Source organism: Bombina bombina, chromosome 4, assembly GCF_027579735.1.
Source record: "Bombina bombina isolate aBomBom1 chromosome 4, aBomBom1.pri, whole genome shotgun sequence".
Lineage (NCBI taxonomy): Eukaryota > Metazoa > Chordata > Amphibia > Anura > Bombinatoridae > Bombina > Bombina bombina.
In genome coordinates this window covers 1,058,301,453-1,058,325,084 of record NC_069502.1, presented here as the reverse complement: position 1 = coordinate 1,058,325,084, position 23,632 = coordinate 1,058,301,453, and the positions used below count along the sequence as shown (strand labels likewise).

At 39.6% G+C, this 23,632-nt stretch overlaps 1 protein-coding gene across 1 annotated transcript in view; it reads right to left on the bottom strand.

The window, feature by feature from the left end:
* Positions 1-23,632, bottom strand: part of ASB3 (ankyrin repeat and SOCS box containing 3) — a 623,585-nt gene that overhangs the window by 313,482 nt on the left and 286,471 nt on the right. Inside the window, exon 4 of the mRNA XM_053712695.1 lies at positions 3,540-3,675. Within this exon, the coding sequence (XP_053568670.1) occupies positions 3,540-3,675 (136 nt within the window). The remainder of the gene's footprint in view (positions 1-3,539; positions 3,676-23,632) is intronic.

Below are 23,632 nucleotides of genomic sequence, written 5' to 3'. Positions count from 1 at the left end.
CTTTAGCAAAACTTAATGAAAGACATACAAATACATAAAAAAGGGACATCTCCCTTATAACAAAAATAAAACACTAGCACTTTTAGTTAGCATGTGAATTGCGCTGAAATGGTTACCAATATAACCAAACCTCTGGTATTTACAATATAACAATAGTACCTTACAGTATTAGTAGGTATGTCCAATAAGAAGAAAACAGAGCTGTGTGCTCTTGGAGGACCGACCTCACCGATCGTGTAGCGGTTCAGCGTTACCAGTCCGTCGGTGGGAGGCGTTTTTTTAAAGGATTCTCATGTGACCCCTCTTACGTCACAGATGCGGTCCTAGCAACCAGAGCTATGCTATGTAGTAGCAAATGATCCTGGATATTATATTTGTGAACCTGATATGTTACAATATTGCAACTTAGTAGAGATTGTATCTTTGAAGAAATTGTATCTTTGATTCCTTAATCCCCTATTCCGTATCAAGACGAGAAATCCTGGGGGAAGTTAGAGATGTGGTCTTTGCGTTCACAGATAGTGACTTAGGATCTCTGTATACTGGATAGATGGTTAACTTGGTGGTCGCTAATAGCGACTAAGGGAATTTACTGATCTAGGTAAAAAAACACAGCATCAGATCCCTATTTAAAGGTGCAGTCTTGGCGGTCACTAGCAGTGACTGGATTCACAGTGGTTTTGAACTTGGCTCACAGTAGTTGTAGACTTGGCGGTCGCCAATGCGACTAGATAATAAAAAGTGAAATTGAATTGCAGCAAAACAAGATGTTAAAAAACACAGCAGAAGTGTTTGAGGTGGCAACAGAACAACAGAGTCCTGTTGCAAATTTCTTTCTTTCTTTCTTGTTTCTTTCAAGCACAGTCAATTCAAATGAGTAGTACAAAGTTAAAGTGCAGGTGATAACAGTGTCAAGGTCAACGCATTTCGCCCTTAGGCTTTATCAAGACATGTTTGTCTGTGTCAAAAAATATTTAAATGCTACCAACTGTTCTGATAGGTTACCCAGTTTAATTAATTAAAGGTGGAATGAGGAGATAGATGGTTTCCTGGTGTAAATGTGGAATTATCTAGATGTATATTATCTTGGAGATATTTGAAAGGAATATACATATTCTAAATTTTATGTTGAATAAAAAGTTGGAATATAAATTTGGAAAATAAATTCATTGAGACAATAGAAGATATAAAGTACATAGGATATGTATAAATTAGGTATAGGTATTATTATGATAGAGATTAAAGAAATATATATGAATATCTTGAATAAGGTTGAGAGAGGTATAAGGAAAGAGGTTTTTATGTGAAGGAATAAGCATAGAGAATATTAAAAGTATTTGGAATAGGAAAACCTTATAATCTTATTCCATTATATGCTCTGTGATTGTGAATATGCAACTCAAAATTGTATGCCTGAAGTCAGACTAGATTTTTTTTCCTGTATATTCCCTATTAACTAGGGTTAAATAGCCTTAATAAAGGTTATTGTACACTGGATGTTATCAAATAGGTTTATAATATATTATAAAAATGTTTAAACCTATTGGATGCAATGTGTCCATATTATAGATCATTTTTGCTTCTAGTTTTAATAGTTGTTTTTCTAGATTACTCCCTCTCCAATTTGTTTTGATTTTTGCTAGTCCCCAGAATCTGAAATGTTTAAGGTTATTATTATGGGTGTCTCTGAAATGTGAGTAGAGATGTGTCTCAATGTTACCTCTGTCTATACATGATAAATGTTCCCTGATCCTCTCACGGAGGGTTCTAGTCGTTTCCCCTATGTAATACTTTTTACACGAACATTCAATTATATATATAACTACTTTATCTTGGCATCTGATAGTATCCTCAATCTTAAATTTAACGTTGTTAACCTCTATTTCTTTTAATTTACTGCTGTATTTGCAGGAACGGCAACCAAAACATGGGAAGAAACCCATTATTCTCTTTCCTTCTAGATTTACCTCTTGACTTATTGTTTTAAGAGGTCTTAATTCACTTGGGGCTAAAGTGGTTTTTAGATTTTTTGCTCTTCTATATATTCTCTTTGGATATTGTGTTACTTTGTCCCCTATAATGGGGTCGGTTTGTACTATGTGCCAATGTTTTTTAAGAATTTTGTTAATTAGTTTATTGTTACAATTGAAATCTGTGATAAAAGATACTTCTATTGTATCTTCCCTTGCTTGATTCATTATCTTCTCATCGTAACCTCTTTCTTTAAATTTATTTTCTAGAATTGATATTTGCCTTTCATAATCTATATTCCTAGAGCAATTTCTTTTTATTCGTAAATATTGCCCTTTAGGGATGTTGTTTTTCCACCTTTCCAGGTGGCAGCTATTGTAGTGTATGAAGTTATTTGCATCTACTTGTTTGAAGTGAGTGGATGTAATTATTTGGTTGTCAATCACTTCAATTTCTAGATCTAGAAAGATAATTTTTTTGTTTACTAAACGTATATGTGAAATTGATATTCATATTATTATTATTCATATCATTACAAAGCTCTTCTAGCTCTGATAATTCTCCTTTCCATATAAAGATAACATCATCTATGTACCTCTTATATAGTACAAGATTGGCACCCATCTTATGCTGAGGAAAAAAGGATTCCTCCCAATATCCCATAAAGAGTTTAGCATAGCTGGGTGCAAATCTTGTACCCATAGCAGTCCCAGTTTTTTGTCGATAAAATTTACCCTCAAACGAGAAATAATTTTGATCTAAAATAAATCTAATCCCACTCAATATGAAGTCTTGCTGCTCTTTCATTAAGGTGGTGTCTTTTTCTAGATATGTCTTAACAGATTGAATCCCTAATTCATTATTTATAATCGTGTATAAAGATGTGACGTCACAAGTTACAAGATTATAGTTATGTTCCCATTTAATATCATTTAAAATCTGTAGTATCTCTGTAGTGTCTTTTAGATACGAAGGGAGTTTTTTTACATAAATTTGAAGAAAATATATTTTGACAGATTTGAAGTTAGTGAATCAATACCAGAAATTATTGGTCTCCCCGGAGGGTTAGTTAGACTCTTATGAACCTTAGGAAGGTAGTACAAAACTGGAATTTTAATCATGTTTGGTGATAAGAAACCATACTCTTTATTGTTCAGAATATTTTTATTGTTTGCCTCATCAATTAATTTCGTTAAGTTGAGAGAAGTATTGACATCTCCCAATAATCTATATGCTTCTTCAGTGTATTGTGATCTGTTCATAACTACAACTCCTCCCCCTTTATCAGCGGGCTTGATGATTATGTTATGGTCTAATTGAAGATTTTTTTCATGCAAACCTTTACAGTTCATTGTTTGGGCAAGATTTTGATTTGAAATGTATACAGAACACTTACTTGCTGGATCAGTGAAATGTTAGTTATATTAGTATGGATTAGTATGTATAGAAAGATGCATAGAAAGTAACTAAGGTCCAGGAGCTCACATGTTGGAAATAAGAGGCATTTTTAGCTTATACACAAACACACATTTAACACTCTCCTATATATAAAAAAAACAAATACTTACCATAAAGCAATAGCATGTTTAAGCTTTCAGATTTTCCATATTGTGCTGCAATGAATAACGGTGTAATTCCAAAATCATCTTCACATTCCTTGTTCACACCATTTTCCAGGAGTAGCTGCATAATATCAGTGCGCTCCTAGAAAGAAAACAAAATGTATGCTTACTTGATAAATGTATTTATTTCCAGACATGAAGAGTCCACAACGTCATTCCAATTACTAGTGGGATATTAAACTCCCGACCAGTAAGAGTAGGCAAAGAGCACCCAAGCAAAGCTGTTAAGTGTAACTTACCTTAATAATGTAATGTAATCCATAATCCCCAGTCATTCAGCCAAAGGAAAATGGAAAAAGAAGAAACACAAGAATGAAAAGGATGCCTGAGGTTTACTCAAAATAACTGCTGAATTATAATTAAAAAGAGTGTGGGTTTGTGGACTCTCCATGTCCGGAAAGAAATTTATCAGGTAAAATTAAATTTTGTTTTCTTTCCTAAAACATGGAGAGTCCACGACGTCATTCCAATTACTAGTGGGAACCAATACCCAAGCTAGAGGACACGGAATGAACAGGGAGGGAGAAAAAAGGCAGGAGGACCTAAACAGAAGACACAGTCAAGGCAAAAGTATCAAATTTGTAGAATTTGGAAAAAGTATGCAAAGAGGACTATGTTGCCACCTTGCAAATCTGTTCCACAGAAACTTCATTTTTGAAAGCCCAAGAAGATTAGACAGCCCTAGTGGAATGAGCCATAATTCTGTCAGGAGGCTGCTGTCCAGCAGTCTCATAAGCCAAATTTTATTTTATTTTATTTATAAAATATTTTACCAGGAAGGATACATTGAGATTTCTCTCGTTTTCAAGTATGTCCTGGGTCCACAAAACATTGCATTGATACAATAGAGTACAATAATACAAAAACAATATTAATACCTAACATATGCAGGATTTAAAGGGACACTGAACCCAAACCTCCTCCTTCGTGACTCAGATAGAGCATGCAGCTCCAAGCAACCCTCCCATTCACTCCCACTATCAATGTCTCTTCGTTCTCTTGCTATCTATATTTGAAAAAGAAGGCATCTATGCTTTTTTCTTTGTTCAGAACTCTGGACAGCAGTTTTGATTGGTGGATGAATTTATCCACCAATCAGCAAGGACAATCTAGGCTGTTCACAAAAAATGGGCTGGCATCTAAACTTACATTCTTGCATTTCAAATAAAGATACCAAGAGAATAAAGAAAATTTGACAACAGGAGCAAACTAGAAAGCCGCCCAAAACTGCATGCTCTATCTGAATCACGATAGAAAAAAAATTGGGCTCAGTGTCCCTTTAACATAGAACCGGTAGGAAATATAAAATCAACCATGACAGGTGCATTCTGTTTTGAGATATGCAGAGAGGGATCTCTTAAAGGATTTTAGACTTGGGGAAGGTTTTAAAGTGTGTGAGAGGTCGTTCCATAATTGTGGTGCACTGTAGGAAAAGGAGAATCGAGCGGCTTTCTTTTGTATGGAGGCAGACTAAATAATATACTGCTACTGGATCGGAGGTTATGGGAGGTGGGAACAGCCGGGGAGAGCATTCTGCTCAGGTAGGGTGGGAGCTTCCCAGAAAGACTCTTAAATACAAGGCAGGAAAGATGGAGGGTGCATCTGGATTCCAATGACAGCCAGTTTAGTTCTTTTAGCATGTCACAATGGTGGGTCCTGTAGTTACATTGTAGCACAAAGCGGCAGAACGAGTTATACAGTGTATTAAGTTTATTAAGGTGAGTTTGCGGTGCAGGTGCACATACTACATCTTCATAATCCATGATTAGCATCAGCATTTGCTGTACAATCTTTTCCTTTACTGTAGGGCTGAGGCAGGGCTTGTTTCTGTATAGGGCACCTAGTTTTGGATAGAGTTTAGATGCAAGTTTTTCTATGTGGAGGCCAAAAGATAGATTGGGGTCTAACAACATACCCAAGTATTTGAAAGAGTGGACTGCGGTCAGTGTGACATTTGATTTTGTTTTAATGTGTAGATGGGACTTTTGTAGTTTGCGTAATTTAGGTACCGTTCCAAAGATCATTGTGACAGTTTTGTCATTGTTTAGGAAGAGTTTGTTTTTAGAGATCCACTTTTCTACCTCTGTGAACTGGTCTTGGAGCACTGCCTCAAGCTGAGGCAGATCGTGTTTGTTTGCATAGATTACCGTGTCGTCTGCATACATGTGTACAGTTGAGGATTTGCAGACATTTGGCAGATCATTTATAAATAATGTGAATAGTAGGGGGCCGAGAATGGAACCTTGGGGAACACCACACGTGACTGGGAGAGGGAGGGAGTCACTGTCAGAAATGGAGACATACTGCGATTGATCCGATACATATGATCGAAACCAGGTTAGCGGATGATCACCAATACCTGAGTTTTTTAGTTTGAGTAGTAGTATGTCGTGATCTACTGTGTCAAAGGCCTTTGCAAAATCAAGAAAAATAGCTCCAGTTAGGTCTCCTTGTTCCATGCCAGTTTGGACGTCGTTGCAAACTTTTAGGAGGGCAGTTGTAGTGGAGTGATTCGGGCGAAAACCCGATTGAACAGGGGTCATATAGCTAGATTGTTGGTAATACTCACATAGTTGCGTATGGACGCATTTTTCTAAGATTTTTGACAATGCTGGGAGCAATGATATTGGGCGATAGTTAGTAACCATGGTTAACTCACCACTTTTATGGATAGGCACTACTCTTGCAGTCTTCCAAAGTTTGGGTATGTATCCAGACACCAAGGATTCGATAATTAGGGTTGTGACAGGTTTAGCAATTGCTGACACGCTGAGCTTTAACAGCATTGCTGGGATTTGATCAGGTCCAGACTGTTTTTTCATTTTTAGATTATTAAGGTGTTTCTTAACGACATTGATGGGTACAGGTCTAAAATTGAACTTATCTATATTTGAATCATATATATATATATATGAATCATACTTCTTAACCAGGAGGGAAGAGTAGTAGAAGTGGCCTTCTGACCCTTACGCTTTCCAGGGAAAACAACAAAAAGGGCAGAAGATTGACTAAAATCTTTAGTAGCTTGAAGGTAAAACTTTAGAGCACGCACAACATCCAAGTTATTCAAAATACGTTCCTTAAGAGAAGAAGGATTAGGACAAAAAGAAGGAACAACAGTTTCCAGATTAATGTTTCGATCAAACACCACTTTAGGGAGAATACCCAATTTAGTACGATGGACCGCCTTATCAGCATGAAAGATAAGGTAAGGTTAATCACACTGCAGAGCTAACAAGATAACAATTTTATATCAACAACATGAATCGGCTAAAACTGAGCCTGTTGCAAAACCTTAAGAACTAGATTAAGGCTCCACGGGGAGAGTAACAGGTTGAAACACAGGCCTGATCCTAACCAGGGCCTGAAAAAACATAATTTATGCTTACCTGATAAATTTATTTCTCTTGTAGTGTATCCAGTCCACGGATCATCCATTACTTGTGGGATATTCTCCTTCCCAATAGGAAGTTGCAAGAGGATCACCCACAGCAGAGCTGCTATATAGCTCCTCCCCTCACTGCCATATCCAGTCATTCGACCGAAACAAGACGAGAAAGGAGAAACCATAGGGTGCAGTGGTGACTGTAGTTTAATTAAAATTTAGACCTGCCTTAAAAGGACAGGGCGGGCCGTGGACTGGATACACTACAAGAGAAATACATTTATCAGGTAAGCATAAATTATGTTTTCTCTTGTTAAGTGTATCCAGTCCACGGATCATCCATTACTTGTGGCATACCAATACCAAAGCTAAAGTACACGGATGATGGGAGGGACAAGGCAGGAACTTAAACGGAAGGAACCACTGCCTGTAGAACCTTTCTCCCAAAAACAGCCTCCGAAGAAGCAAAAGTGTCAAATTTGTAAAATTTTGAAAAGGTGTGAAGCGAAGACCAAGTCGCAGCCTTGCAAATCTGTTCAACAGAGGCCTCATTTTTAAAGGCCCAGGTGGAAGCCACAGCTCTAGTAGAATGAGCAGTAATCCTTTCAGGGGGCTGCTGTCCAGCAGTCTCATAGGCTAAGCGTATTATGCTCCAAAGCCAAAAGGAGAGAGAGGTTGACCGAAGCTTTTTGACCTCTCCTCTGTCCAGAGTAAACGACAAACAGGGCAGATGTTTGACGAAAATCTTTAGTAGCCTGTAAGTAAAACTTCAAGGCACGGACTACGTCCAGATTATGCAAAAGACGTTCCTTCTTTGAAGAAGGATTAGGACACAATGATGGAACAACAATCTCTTGATTGATATTCCTGTTAGAAACCACCTTAGGTAAAAACCCAGGTTTGGTACGCAGAACTACCATGTCTGAATGAAAAATCAGATAAGGAGAATCACAATGTAAGGCAGATAACTCAGAGACTCTTCGAGCCGAGGAAATAGCCATCAAAAACAGAACTTTACAAGATAAAAGTTTAATATCAATGGAATGAAGGGGTTCAAACGGAACTCCCTGAAGAACTTTAAGAACCAAGTTTAAGCTCCACGGGGGAGCAACAGTTTTAAACACAGGCATTGGGGCCTAGTTATCAAGCCGTCAACCTCAAATACGCTGGAATTCCGCAGCGTATTTGTGGCGAGGCTGATACGCCTTAGTTATCAAAGGCTCGAGACCGGCAAAAGTAGTATTTTGTGACGTAAGCTTCGATCCGCCGGACTCAGTCCGACACAGATCGATTCTTACGTCACTCCAGATGTTCCGCACACAAGTGCGGCACATTCTCACTACTTTTGCTAGTTATCAAATGACTAGCAGGTACGCTCGGCACTTTTACGGCCCAGCGTACCTGGTTTTCATACCGCCACCCCTGGAGGCGGCGGATCCCATAGGAATCAATGGGAGTCTGACCATAGCGAAAGTACAAGTTCGCTGCTGACAGACATCCCATTGATTTGTATGGGAGCTGTCTGCACCTAACACCCTAACATGTACCCCGAGTCTAAACATCACTAATCTGTCCCCCCCTACACCGCCGCAACTAAATAACATTATTACCCCCTAAACCGCCGCTCGCGGAGGCCACCGCAAGCTACTCTATACATATTAACCCCTAAACCGCCACTCCCGGAGCCCACCGCAACTATAACAAATGTATTAACCCCTAAACCGCCGCTCCCTGATCCCGCCGCAACCTATATTAAATGTATTAACCCCTATCCTGCCCCTGCTACACCGTCGCCACCTATAATAAAGTTATTAACCCCTATCCTGCCCCCCCTACACCGTCGCCACCTATAATAAATTTATTAACCCCTATCCTGCCCCCCACTACACCACCGCCACTGTAATAAAATTATTAACCCCTAAACCTAAGTCTAACCCTAACGCCCCCCTAACTTAAATATTAATTAAATAAATCTAAATAATATTTTTATTATTAACTAAATTAATCCTATTTAAAACTAAATACTTACCTTTAAAATAAACCCTAATATAGCTACAATATAAATAATTATTATATTGTAGCTATCTTAGGATTTATTTTAATTTTACAGGTACCTTTCAATTTATTTTAACTAGGTACAATAGCTATTAAATAGTTATTAACTATTTAATAGCTTACCTAGCTAAAATAAACTGAAATTTACCTGTAAAATAAATCCTAACCTAAGTTACAATTACACCTAACACTACACTATACTTTAATAAATTATTCCTATTTAAAAATAAATACTTACCTGTAAAATAAACCCTAATATAGCTACAATATAATTAATAATTATATTGTAGCTATCTTAGGATTTATATTTATTTTACAGGTAACTTTGTATTTATTTTAGCTAGTTAGAATAGTTATTAAATAGTTATTAACTATTTAATAACTACCTAGCTAAAAGAAATACAAAATTACCTGTAAAATAAATCCTAACCTAAGTTACAATTACACCTAACACTACACTATACTTTAATAAAATATTCCTATTTAAAAATAAATACAGGGAGTGCAGAATTATTAGGTAAATGAGTATTTTGACCACATCATCCTCTTTATGCATGTTGTCTTACTCCAAGCTGTATAGGCTCGAAAGCCTACTACCAATTAAGCATATTAGGTGATGTGCATCTCTGTAATGAGAAGGGGTGTGGTCTAATGACATCAACACCCTATATCAGGTGTGCATAATTATTAGGCAACTTCCTTTCCTTTGGCAAAATGGGTCAAAAGAAGGACTTGACAGGCTCAGAAAAGTCAAAAATAGTGAGATATCTTGCAGAGGGATGCAGCACTCTTAAAATTGCAAAGCTTCTGAAGCGTGATCATCGAACAATCAAGCGTTTCATTCAAAATAGTCAACAGGGTCGCAAGAAGCGTGTGGAAAAACCAAGGCGCAAAATAACTGCCCATGAACTGAGAAAAGTCAAGAATGCAGCTGCCAAGATGCCACTTGCCACCAGTTTGGCCATATTTCAGAGCTGCAACATCACTGGAGTGCCCAAAAGCACAAGGTGTGCAATACTCAGAGACATGGCCAAGGTAAGAAAGGCTGAAAGACGACCACCACTGAACAAGACACACAAGCTGAAACGTCAAGACTGGGCCAAGAAATATCTCAAGACTGATTTTTCTAAGGTTTTATGGACTGATGAAATGAGAGTGAGTCTTGATGGGCCAGATGGATGGGCCCATGGCTGGATTGGTAAAGGGCAGAGAGCTCCAGTCCGACTCAGACGCCAGCAAGGTGGAGGTGGAGTACTGGTTTGGGCTGGTATCATCAAAGATGAGCTTGTGGGGCCTTTTCGGGTTGAGGATGGAGTCAAGCTCAACTCCCAGTCCTACTGCCAGTTTCTGGAAGACACCTTCTTCAAGCAGTGGTACAGGAAGAAGTCTGCATCCTTCAAGAAAAACATGATTTTCATGCAGGACAATGCTCCATCACACGCGTCCAAGTACTCCACACCGTGGCTGGCAAGAAAGGGTATAAAAGAAGAAAATCTAATGACATGGCCTCCTTGTTCACCTGATCTGAACCCCATTGAGAACCTGTGGTCCATCATCAAATGTGAGATTTACAAGGAGGGAAAACAGTACACCTCTCTGAACAGTGTCTGGGAGGCTGTGGGTGCTGCTGCACGCATTGTTGATGGTGAACAGGTCAAAACACTGACAGAATCCATGGATGGCAGGCTTTTGAGTGTCCTTGCAAAGAAAGGTGGCTATATTGGTCACTGATTTGTTTTTGTCTTGTTTTTGAATGTCAGAAATGTACATTTGTGAATGTTGAGATGTTATATTGGTTTCACTGGTAAAAATAAATAATTGAAATGGGTATATATTTGTTTTTTGTTAAGTTGCCTAATAATTATGCACAGTAATAGTCACCTGCACACACAGATATCCCCCTAAAATAGCTATAACTAAAAACAAACTAAAAACTACTTCCAAAACTATTCAGCTTTGATATTAATGAGTTTTTTGGGTTCATTGAGAACATGGTTGTTGTTCAATAATAAAATTAATCCTCAAAAATACAACTTGCCTAATAATTCTGCACTCCCTGTACTTACCTGTAAAATAAACACTAATATAGCTACAATATAATTAATAATTATATTGTAGCTATCTTAGGATTTATATTTATTTTACAGGTAACTTTGTATTTATTTTAGCTAGTTAGAATAGTTATTAAATAGTTATTAACTATTTAATAACTACCTAGCTAAAAGAAATACAAAATTACCTGTAAAATAAATCCTAACCTAAGTTACAATTACACCTAACACTACACTATACTTTAATAAATTATTCCTATTTAAAAATAAATACTTACCTGTAAAATAAACCCTAATATAGCTACAATATAATTAATAATTATATTGTAGCTATCTTAGGATTTATATTTATTTTACAGGTAACTTTGTATTTATTTTAGCTAGTTAGAATAGTTATTAAATAGTTATTAACTATTTAATAACTACCTAGCTAAAAGAAATACAAAATTACCTGTAAAATAAATCCTAACCTAAGTTACAATTAAACCTAATACTACACTATCATTAAATTAATTAAATAAACTACCTACAAATAACTACAATTAAATACAATTACATAAACTAACTAAAGTACAAAAAATAAAAAAAGCTAAGTTACAAAAAATAAAAAAATAAGTTACAAACATTTTAAAAATATTATAACAATTTTAAGCTACTTACACCTAATCTAAGCCCCCTAATAAAATAACAAACCCCGCCCCAAAATAAAAAAATGCCCTACCCTATTCTAAATTAAATAAAGTTCAAAGCTCTTTTACCTTACCAGCCCTTAAAAGGGCCATTTGTGGGGGCATGCCCCAAAAAGTACAGCTCTTTTGCCTGTAAAAGAAAAATACAACCCCCCCCAACATTAAAACCCACCACCCACATACCCCTAATCTAACCCAAACCCAATCGGAATTAAGGTAGGAAAAATCTGATTGGCTGATGGAATCAGCCAATCAGAATCAAGTTCAATCCGATTGGCTGATCCGATCAGCCAATCAGATTGAGCTTGCATTCTATTGGCTGTTCCGATCAGCCAATAGAATGCAAGCTCAATCTGATTGGCTGATTCCATCAGCCAATCAGATTTTTCCTACCTTAATTCCGATTGGCTGATAGAATCCTATCAGCCAATCGGAATTGAGGGGACGCCATCTTGGATGATGTCCCTTAAAGGAGCCTTCATTCGTCGTAGTCCGTCGGTGAAGAAGGTGGTTCCGCGTCGGAGGGAGGAAGATTCAAGACCCGGCTTGGAAGATGACATCGCCCGGATAGAAGACCTCTTCAGCGCCTCTTTGAAGATGACATCGGCCGGATCGAAGACTTTTCTTCAGCGCCGCCTGGATGATGACTTCATCGGATGGAAGATTTCTTCAGCGCCGCTTGGAGGATTAACTTCTTCCGCTCCGGATGTCCACTTCGGTTCCATCGCTGCTCGGCTGAGTGAAGACAAGGTAGGATGATCTTCAGGGGATTAGTGTTAGGTTTTTGTAAGGGGGGTTTGGGTTAGATTAGGGGTATGTGGGTGGTGGGTTTTAATGTTGGGGGGGTTGTATTTTTCTTTTACAGGCAAAAGAGCTGTACTTTTTGGGGCATGCCCCCACAAATGGCCCTTTTAAGGGCTGGTAAGGTAAAAGAGCTTTGAACTTTATTTAATTTAGAATAGGGTAGGGCATTTTTTTATTTTGGGGGGGGTTGTTATTTTATTAGGGGGCTTAGATTAGGTGTAAGTATCTTAAAATTGAAATATTTTTAAAATGTTTGTAACTTAGCTTTTTTTATTTTTTGTACTTTAGTTAGTTTATGTAATTGTATTTAATTGTAGTTATTTGTAGGTAGTTTATTTAATTAATTTAATGATAGTGTAGTATTAGGTTTAATTGTAACTTAGGTTAGGATTTATTTTACAGGTAATTTTGTATTTCTTTTAGCTAGGTAGTTATTAAATAGTTAATAACTATTTAATAACTATTCTAACTAGCTAAAATAAATACAAAGTTACCTGTAAAATAAATATAAATCATAAGATAGCTACAATATAATTATTAATTATATTGTAGCTATATTAGGGTTTATTTATAGGTAAGTACTTAGTTTTAAATAGGAATAATTTATTAAAGTATAGTGTAGTGTTAGGTGTAATTGTAACTTAGGTTAGGATTTATTTTACAGGTAAATTTCAGTTTATTTTAGCTAAGTAAGCTATTAAATAGTTAATAACTATTTAATAGCTATTGTACCTAGTTAAAATAAATTGAAAGGTACCTGTAAAATAAAAATAAATCCTAAGATAGCTAGAATATAATTATTATTTATATTGTAGCTATATTAGAGTTTATTTTATAGGTAAGTATTTAGTTTTAAATAGGATTAATGTAGTTAATAATAAAAAACATAATTTATGTAAGAACTTACCTGATAAATTCATTTCTTTCATATTAGCAAGAGTCCATGAGCTAGTGACGTATGGGATATACATTCCTACCAGGAGGGGCAAAGTTTCCCAAACCTCAAAATGCCTATAAATACACCCCTCACCACACCCACAAATCAGTTTAACGAATAGCCAAGAAGTGGGGTGATAAGAAAAAAGTGCGAAAGCATATAAAATAAGGAATTGGAATAATTGTGCTTTATACAAAAAAATCATAACCACCACAAAAAGGGTGGGCCTCATGGACTCTTGCTAATATGAAAGAAATGAATTTATCAGGTAAGTTCTTACATAAATTATGTTTTCTTTCATGTAATTAGCAAGAGTCCATGAGCTAGTGACGTATGGGATAATGACTACCCAAGATGTGGATCTTTCCACACAAGAGTCAATAGAGAGGGAGGGATAAAATAAAGATAGCCAATTCCTGCTGAAAATAATCCACACCCAAAATAAAGTTTAATGAAAAAGAATAATAATATTATGAGAATCATGATCTGTTACTTGTTGCGCTAAAGTTTCCAACCAAAAAGTTGAAGCTGCAGCAACATCAGCCAATGATATAGCAGGTCTAAGAAGATTACCTGAACACAGATAAGCTTTTCTTAGAAAGGATTCAATTTTCCTATCTAAAGGATCCTTAAACGAAGTACCATCTGCCGTAGGAATAGTAGTACGTTTAGCAAGGGTAGAAATAGCCCCATCAACTTTAGGGATTTTGTCCCAAAATTTTAATCTGTCAGACGGCACAGGATATAATTGCTTAAAACGTTTAGAAGGAGTAAATGAATTACCCAAATTATTACACTCTCTGGAAATTACTTCAGAAATAGCACCAGGAACAGGAAAAACTTCTGGAATAACCACAGGAGATTTAAAGACCTTATCTAAACGTTTAGATTTAGTATCAAGAGGACCAGAATCCTCAATTTCTAAAGCAATTAGTACTTCTTTAAGTAAAGAACGAATAAATTCAATTTTAAATAAATATGAAGATTTATCAGCATCAACCTCTGAGACAGAATCCTCTGAACCAGAAGAGTCATTAGAATCAGAATGATGATGTTCTTTTAAAAATTCATCTGTATAAAGAGAAGTTTTAAAAGATTTTTTATGTTTACTAGAAGGAGGAATAACAGACATAGCCTTCTTGATGGATTCAGAAACAAAATCTCTTATGTTATCAGGAACACTCTGAACATTAGATGTTGATGGAACTGCAACAGGTAATGGTACTTTACTAAAGGAAATATTATCTGCATTAACAAGTTTGTCATGACAATTAATACAAACAACAGCTGGAGGAACAGCTACCAAAAGTTTACAGCAGATACACTTAGCTTTGGTAGTATCAGCACCAGACAGCGATTTTCCTGAAGTATCTTCTGACTCAGATGCAACGTGAGACATCTTGCAATATGTAAGAGAAAAAACAACATATAAAGCAAAATTGATCAAATTCCTTAAATGACAGTTTCAGGAATGGGAAAAATGCCAAGGAACAAGCTTCTAGCAACCAGAAGCAATGAAAAATGAGACTTAAATAATGTGGAGACAAAAACGACGCCCATATTTTTTTAGCGCCAAATAAGACGCCCACATTATTTGGCGCCTAAATGCTTTTGGCGCCAAAAATTACGCCACATCCGGAACGCCGACATTTTTGGCGCAAAAGAACGTCAAAAAATGACGCAACTTCCGGCGACACGTATGACGCCGGAAACAGAAAAGATTTTTTGCGCCAAAAAAGTCCGCGCCAAGAATGACGCAATAAAATGAAGCATTTTCAGCCCCCGCGAGCCTAACAGCCCACAGGGAAAAAAGTTAAATTTTTAAGGTAAGAAAAATGATTGATTCAAATGCATTATCGCAAATATGAAACTGACTGTCTGAAAATAAGGAATGTTGAACATCCTGAGTAAAGGCAAATAAATGTTTGAATACATATATTTAGAACTTTATTAAAAAAGTGCCCAACAATAGCTTAGAGTGTCACAGAAAATAAGACTTACTTACCCCAGGACACTCATCTACATGTTTGTAGAAAGCCAAACCAGTACTGAAACGAAAATCAGCAGAGGTAATGGTATATCGTCGATCTGAAAAGGGAGGTAAGAGATGAATCTCTACGACCGATAACAGAGAACCTATGAAATAGACCCCGTAGAAGGAGATCATTGAATTCAAACAGGCAATACTCTCCTCACATCCCTCTGACATTCACTGCACGCTGAGAGGAAAACCGGGCTCCAACCTGCTGCGGAGCGCATATCAACGTAGAATCTAGCACAAACTTACTTCACCACCTCCATAGGAGGCAAAGTTTGTAAAACTGATTTGTGGGTGTGGTGAGGGGTGTATTTATAGGCATTTTGAGGTTTGGGAAACTTTGCCCCTCCTAGTAGGAATGTATATCCCATACGTCACTAGCTCATGGACTCTTGCTAATTACATGAAAGAAATATTATTTAGATTTATTTAATTAATATTTAAGTTAGGGGGGCGTTAGGGTTAGGGTTAGACTTAGGTTTAGGGGTTAATAATTTTATTACAGTGGCGGCGGCGTAGTGGGGGGCAGGATAGGGGTTAATAAATTTATTATAGGGGCGACAGTGTAGGGGAGGCAGATTAGGGGTTAATAAATTTATTATAGGTGACGACGGTGTAGGGGGGGCAGGATAGGGGTTAATAAATTTAATATAGGTTGCGGCGGGTTCAGGGAGCGGCGGTTTAGGGGTTAAACTATTTATTTAGTTGCGGAGAGATGCGGGATCAGCAGGATAGGGGTCAATAACTTTATTATAGAGGGCGACGGTGTAGGGGGGGCAGGATAGGGGTTACTAGGTATACTATAGGTGGCAGCGGTGTCCGGGAGCGGCGGTTTAGGGGTTAATACATTTATAAGAGTTGCGGCAGGGTCTAGGAGCGGCGTTTTAGGGGTTAGTAACTTTATTGAGTTGCGGAACGCTCCGGGGGAGCCGGTATAGGGATAGAACAGTGTAGTTTAGTGTGAGTGCTTAGTGACAGGCTAGCAATAAAGCTGGGAAAAAAACGAAGAGCAGCGAGATCGGATGAGTGATAACTGTCACAGTCCTCTGCTCATCGCCCCGCGGCTTTTTGACAGCTTTATTTGATAACTTAGGCGTATTTTTTCAGGTCCGCGGCGGCGAAGGTAGGTGAGCTTAGGCGGGCGTATTGGGCCGGCGAAGCCAGAAAATTAGACGGCTTGATAACTACCCCCCTTAATCCTAACCAAAGCCTGACAAAATGCCTGGAACTTCTGCCAGACGCTTGTGCAAAAGAATAGACAGAGCAGAGATCTGTCCTTTTAAAGAACTAGCTGATAAGCCTTTGTCCAAACCCTCTTGGAGAAAGGACAATATCCTAGGAATCCTAAGCTTACTCCATGAGTAATTCTTGGATTCACACCAATAAAGATATTTACGCCATATCTTATGGTAGATTTTCCTGGTGACAGGCTTCCGAGCCTGTATTAAGGTATCAATGACTGACTCGGAGAAGCCACGCCTTGATAGAATCAAGCGTTCAATCTCCATGCAGTCAGTCTCAGAGAAAGTAGATTTGGATGATTGAAAGGACCTTGTATTAGAAGGTCCTGCCTCAGAGGCAGAGTCCATGGTGGAAGAGATGACATGTCCACTAGGTCTGCATACCAGGTCCTGCTTGGCCACGCAGGCGCTATCAGAATCACCGATGCTCTCTCCTGTTTGATTTTGGCAATCAGTCGAGGGAGCAGAGGAAACGGTGGAAACACATAGGCCAGGTTGAAGAACCAAGGAGCTGCTAGAGCATCTATCAGCGTTGCTCCCGGGTCCCTGGACCTGGATCCGTAACAAGGAAGCTTGGCGTTCTGGCGAGACGCCATGAGATCCAGTTCTGGTTTGCCCCAACGATGGACCAGTTGAGCAAACACCTCCAGATGGAGTTCCCACTCCCCCGGATGAAAAGTCTGACGACTTAGAAAATCCGCCTCCCAGTTCACTACGCCTGGGATGTGGATCGCTGACAGGTGGCAAGACTGAGACTCTGCCCAGCAAATTATCTTTGAGACTTCTAACATCGCTAGGGAACTCCTGGTTCCCCCTTGATGGTTGATGTAAGCCACAGTCGTGATGCTGTCCGACTGAAATCTGATGAACCTCAGTGTTGCTAACTGAGGCCAAGCTAGAAGAGCATTGAATATTGCTCTTAACTCCAGAATATTTATTGGGAGGAGTTTCTCCTCCTGAGTCCACGATCCCTGAGCCTTCAGGGAGTTCCAGACTGCGCCCCAACCTAGAAGGCTGGCATCTGTTGTTACAATCGTCCAATCTGGCCTGCGAAAGGTCATACCCTTGGACAGACGGACCCAAGAAAGCCACCAGAGAAGAGAATCTCTGGTCTCTTGATCAAGATTTAGTAGAGGGGACAAATCTGAGTAATCCCCATTCCACTGACTTAGCATGCATAATTGCAGCGGTCTGAGATGCAGACGCGCAAATGGCACTATGTCCATTGCCGCTACCATTAAGCCGATTACTTCCATGCACTGAGCCACTGACGGGCGTGGAATGGAATGAAGGACACGGCAAGCATTTAGAAGTTTTGATAACCTGGACTCCGTCAGGTAAATTTTCATCTCTACAGAATCTATAAGAGTCCCTAGGAAGGAGACTCTTGTGAGTGGTGATAGAGAACTCTTTTCCACGTTCACTTTCCACCCATGCAACCTCAGAAATGCCAGAACTATCTCTGTATGAGACTTGGCAATTTGAAAGCTTGACGCCTGTATCAGGATGTCGTCTAGATACGGAGCCACCGCTATGCCTCACGGTCTTAGAACCGCCAGAAATGAGCCCAGAACCTTTGTAAAAATTCTCGGGGCAGTGGCCAACCCGAAGGGAAGAGCTACAAATTGGTAATGCCTGTCTAGAAAGGCAAACCTTAGGAACCGATGATGATCTTTGTGAATCGGTATGTGAAGGTAGGCATCCTTTAAGTCCACTGTGGTCATGTACTGACCCTCTTGGATCATGGGTAGGATGGTCCGAATAGTTTCCATTTTGAATGATGGAACTCTGAGGAATTTGTTTAAGATCTTTAGATCCAAGATTGGTCTGAAGGTTCCCTCTTTCTTGCGAACCACAAACAGATTTGAATAAAATCCCTGTCCTTGTTCCGTCCGCGGAACTGGATGGATCATTCCATTACTAGGAGGTCTTGCACACAGCTTAGGAATGCCTCTTTCTTTATCTGGTTTGATGATAACCTTGAAAGATGAAATCTCCCTTGTGGAGGAGAAGCTTTGAAGTCCAGAAGATATCCCTGAGATATGATCTCCAACGCCCAGGGATCCTGAACATCTCTTGCCCACGCCTGGGCGAAGAGAGAAAGTCTGCCCCCCACTAGATCCGTTTCCGGATAGGCCTGCTTGCCCTTGTTCCAGGACTGGTTAGGTTTCCAGGCCTGACTGGAATGAGCAACAGTTCCCTCTTGTTTTGAAGCAGAGGAAGTTGATGCTGCTCCTGCCTTGAAATTTCGAAAGGCACGAAAATTAGACTGTTTGGCCTTTGATTTGGCCCTGTCCTGAGGAAGGGTATGACCCTTGCCTCCAGTAATGTCAGCAATAATTTCCTTCAAGCCAGGCCCGAATAAGGTCTGCCCCTTCAAAGGAATGTTGAGTAATTTAGACTTTGAAGTCACGTCAGCTGACCAGGATTTAAGCCATAGTGCCCTACGCGCCTGGATGGCGAATACGGAATTCTTAGCCGTTAGTTTAGTCAAATGAACAATGGCATCAGAAACAAATGTGTTAGCTAGCTTAAGCGTTCTAAGCTTGTCAATAATTTCATTCAATGGAGCTGTCTGGATGGCCTCTTCTAGGGCCTCAAACCAGAATGCCGCCGCCGAAGCAGTGACAGGCGCAATGCATGCAAGGGGCTGTAAAATAAAACCTTGTTGAATAAACATTTTCTTAAGGTAACCCTCCAATTTTTATCCATTGGATCTGAAAAAGCACAACTGTCCTCAACCGGGATAGTGGTACGCTTTGCTAAAGAAGAAACTGCTCCCTCCACCTTAGGGACCGTCTGCCATAAGTCCCGTGTAGTGGCGTCTATTGGAAACATTTTTCTAAATATAGGAGGTGGGGAAAAGGGCACACCGGGTCTATCCCACTCCTTGCTAATAATTTCTGTAAGCCTTTTAGGTATAGGAAAAACGTCAGTACACACCGGCACCGCATAGTATCTATCCAGCCTACACAATTTCTCTGGAATTGCAACTGTGTTACAGTCATTCAGAGCAGCTAATACCTCCCCAAGCAATACACGGAGGTTCTCAAGCTTAAATTTAAAATTAGAAATCTCTGAATCAGGTTTCCCCGAGTCAGAGATGTCACCCACAGACTGAAGCTCTCTGTCCTCATGTTCTGTATACTGTGACGCAGTATCAGACATGGCTCTAACAGCATTTGCGCTCTGTATCTCTCCTAACCCCAGAGCTATCGCGCTTGCCTCTTAATTCAGGCAATCTAGATAATACTTCTGACAGGGTATTATTCATGATTGCAGCCATGTCCTGCAAGGTAATCGCTATGGGCGTCCCTGATGTAATTGGCGCCATATTAGCGTGCGTCCCTTGAGCGGGAGGCGAAGGGTCTGACACGTGGGGAGAGTTAGTCGGCATAACTTCCCCCTCGACAGAACCCTCTGGTGATAATTCTTTTATAGATAAAGACTGATCTTTACTGTTTAAGGTGAAATCAATACATTTAGTACACATTCTCCTATGGGGCTCCACCATGGCTTTCAAAAATAATGAACAAGTAGGTTCCTCTGTGTCAGACATGTTTAAACAGACTAGCAATGAGACTAGCAAGCTTGGAAAACACTTTAAAACAAGTTTACAAGCAATATAAAAAACGTTACTGCGCCTTTAAGAAACACAAATTTTCCCAAATTTTGAAATAACAGTGAAAAAATGCAGTTACACTAACAAAATTTTTACAGTGTATGTAATAAGTTAGCAGAGCATTGCACCCACTTGCAAATGGATGATTAACCCCTTAATACCAAAAACGGAATAACAAATGACAAAAACGTTTTTTAAACAGTCACAACAACTGCCACAGCTCTACTGTGGCTTTTTACCTCCCTCAATACGACTTTTGAAGCCTTTTGAGACCTCCAGAGAAATCCTGGATCATGCAGGAAGAAGCTGGATGTCTGTGTCTGTAATTTTTGCTGTGCAAAAAAAAAGCCAAAATAGGCCCCTCCCACTCATATTACAACAGTGGGAAGCCTCAGGGAACTGTTTCTAGGCAAAATTCAAGCCAGCCATGTGGAAAAAACTAGGCCCCAATAAGTTTTATCACCAAACATATGTAAAAAACGATTAAACATGCCAGCAAACGTTTTAAAATACACTTTTATAAGAGTATGTATCTCTATTAATAAGCCTGATACCAGTCGCTATCACTGCATTTAAGGCTTTACTTACATTACTTCGGTATCAGCAGCATTTTCTAGCAAATTCCATCCCTAGAAAAATATTTTAACTGCACATACCTTATTGCAGGAAAACCTGCACGCTATTCCCCCTCTGAAGTTACCTCACTCCTCAGAATATGTGAGAACAGCAAAGGATCTTAGTTACTTCTGCTAAGATCATAGAAAACGCAGGCAGATTCTTCTTCTAAATACTGCCTGAGATAAACAGTACACTCCGGTACCATTTAAAAATAACAAACTTTTGATTGAAGAAATAAACTAAGTATAAAACACCACAGTCCTCTTACGACCTCCATCTTAGTTGAGAGTTGCAAGAGAATGACTGGATAGGGCAGTGAGGGGAGGAGCTATATAGCAGCTCTGCTGTGGGTGATCCTCTTGCAACTTCCTGTTGGGAAGGAGAATATCCCACAAGTAATGGATGATCCGTGGACTGGATACACTTAACAAGAGAAAAGGCTTGAACATCTGGTAAGTCTGCCAGACGTTTATGCAAAAGGATAGATAGCGCAGAAATCTGACCCTTTAGAGAACTGATCGATAAACCCTTCTCCAGGCCATCCTGAAGAAAAGACAAAATCCGGGGAATCCTCACTGAGCTCCAGGAGAACCCTTTAGATATGCACCAATAAAGATATTTATGCCATACCATAGTTTCAATGACCGCTTCAGAAAAACCATGTCTAGACAGAACTAGGCGTTTAAACTCCAAGCAGTTAGCTTCAGAGAATCTAGGTTTGGATGGAGGAAAGGACCCTGAATTAGAAGGTCCTTCCTCAAAGGTAACCTCCAGGGAGGTAAAGATGACATCCGTACCAGATCCGCGAACCAGATCCTGCGAGGCCATGCAGGTGCTATTAGGATTACCAATGCTCTCTCCTGTTTGATACGCGCAATGACTCGTGGAAGGAGAGCAAACCGAGGAAACAGGTAACCCAGACAGAACATCCAAGGAACCACTATAGCATCTATCAGAACGGCCTGAGGATCCTTTGAGCTTGAACCGTACTTTGGATCCTTCGTGTTTTGGCGGGACGCCATCAGATCCAACTCTGCAAACCCCACCTGAGGGTTATCTGAGAGAACACTTCCGGATGGAGAGCCCACTCCCCGGGATATAAGGTCTGTCTGCTCAGAAAATCTGCCTCCGTATTGACTACATCTGGAATGTGGATGGCAGATAGAAGACAATTGTGAGCTTCTGCCCACTGCAAAATGCAAGTCCCCTCCTTCATGGCCAATGAACTTTGAGTTCCTCCCTGATGGTTGATGGAAGCCACTGAGGTGATGCTGTCCGACTGAAATCTGATAAACCGGACTAAAGATAATTGAGGCCAAGCTGTCAAGGCATTGAAGATTGCTCTCAACTCCAAGATGTTTATGGGAAGACAGGACTCCTCCTGTGACCACAAGCCCTGAGCCTTCAGAGAACCCCAAACAGCTCCCCAGCCTGACAGGCTGGTGTCCGTAGTCACAATCACCCAGGAAGGTCTCAGGAAGCAATTCCCCAGAGACAGATTTTCCTGTGAAATCCACCACGAGAGTCTCTTGTTAGGGGGCCCAGCTTTCTCCTCTGTGATTAATCTGAATGGTCTCCGTTCCATTGATGGAGCATGCAAAGCTGCAGTGGTCACAGATGGAACCGAGCAAAAGGAATTATGTCCATAGAAGCCACCATCAGACCAAATCATCTCCATGCATTGAGCCACTGATGGACGAAAGGCAGACTGGAAGGAAAGGCAGGAAGCGAAAAGTTTGGAAAATCTTCATGGACAGAGAATATATGATTGTCGCTAGGAAAACCACTCTTGTAGATGGAACTAGAGAACTCTTTTCCAGATTCACTTTCCACCTGTGGGAATGTAGAAAAGACAACAACATCTCTATATGAGATCTGGCTAGTTGCAAAGATGACACCTGAACCAAGATGTCATCTAGATAAGGCGCCAACGCAATTCCCTGGGATCTGATCACTGCCAAAAGAGCTCCCAGAACCTTTGTGAAAACTCTGGGAGTGGTGGCAAGACCAAACAAAAGAGCAATAAACTGGAAATGCTTGTCCAGAAAGGCAAACCTTAGGAACTGGTAATGATCCCTGTGAATGGGAATGTGTAAATATGCGTCCTTCAGGTCTAAGGTCATCATGAACTGACCTTCCTGAACCAATGAAAGAATGGAACAAATAGTTTCCATCTTGAAGGATGAAACCCTGAGGAATTTGTTGAGGCACTTGAGATCTAGGATTGGTCAAAAAGTTCCCTCCTTTTTGGGACCACAAATAGACTTGAATAGAATCCTAGACCCTGTTCCTCTAGAAGGACTGGTTCGATAACTCCCAGGGAGGATAGGTCCTTTACGCAATTTAATAAGGCCTCCCTCTTTACCTGGTTTGAGGATAGTCTTGATAGGAGAAATCTGCACCTTGTAGGGCGAGACTTGAATCCTATTTTGTAACCCTGAGATTTGCACAGCCCATGGATCTGGGACATCTCGTATCCAAGCCTGACGAAAAAGATAAAGCCTGCCCCCCATCTGATACAAAGTTGGATCAGGGGCAGATCCTTCATGCTGATTTAGAGTCAGCGGAAGGCTTCTTGTTTTGTTTTCCCTTATTCCAT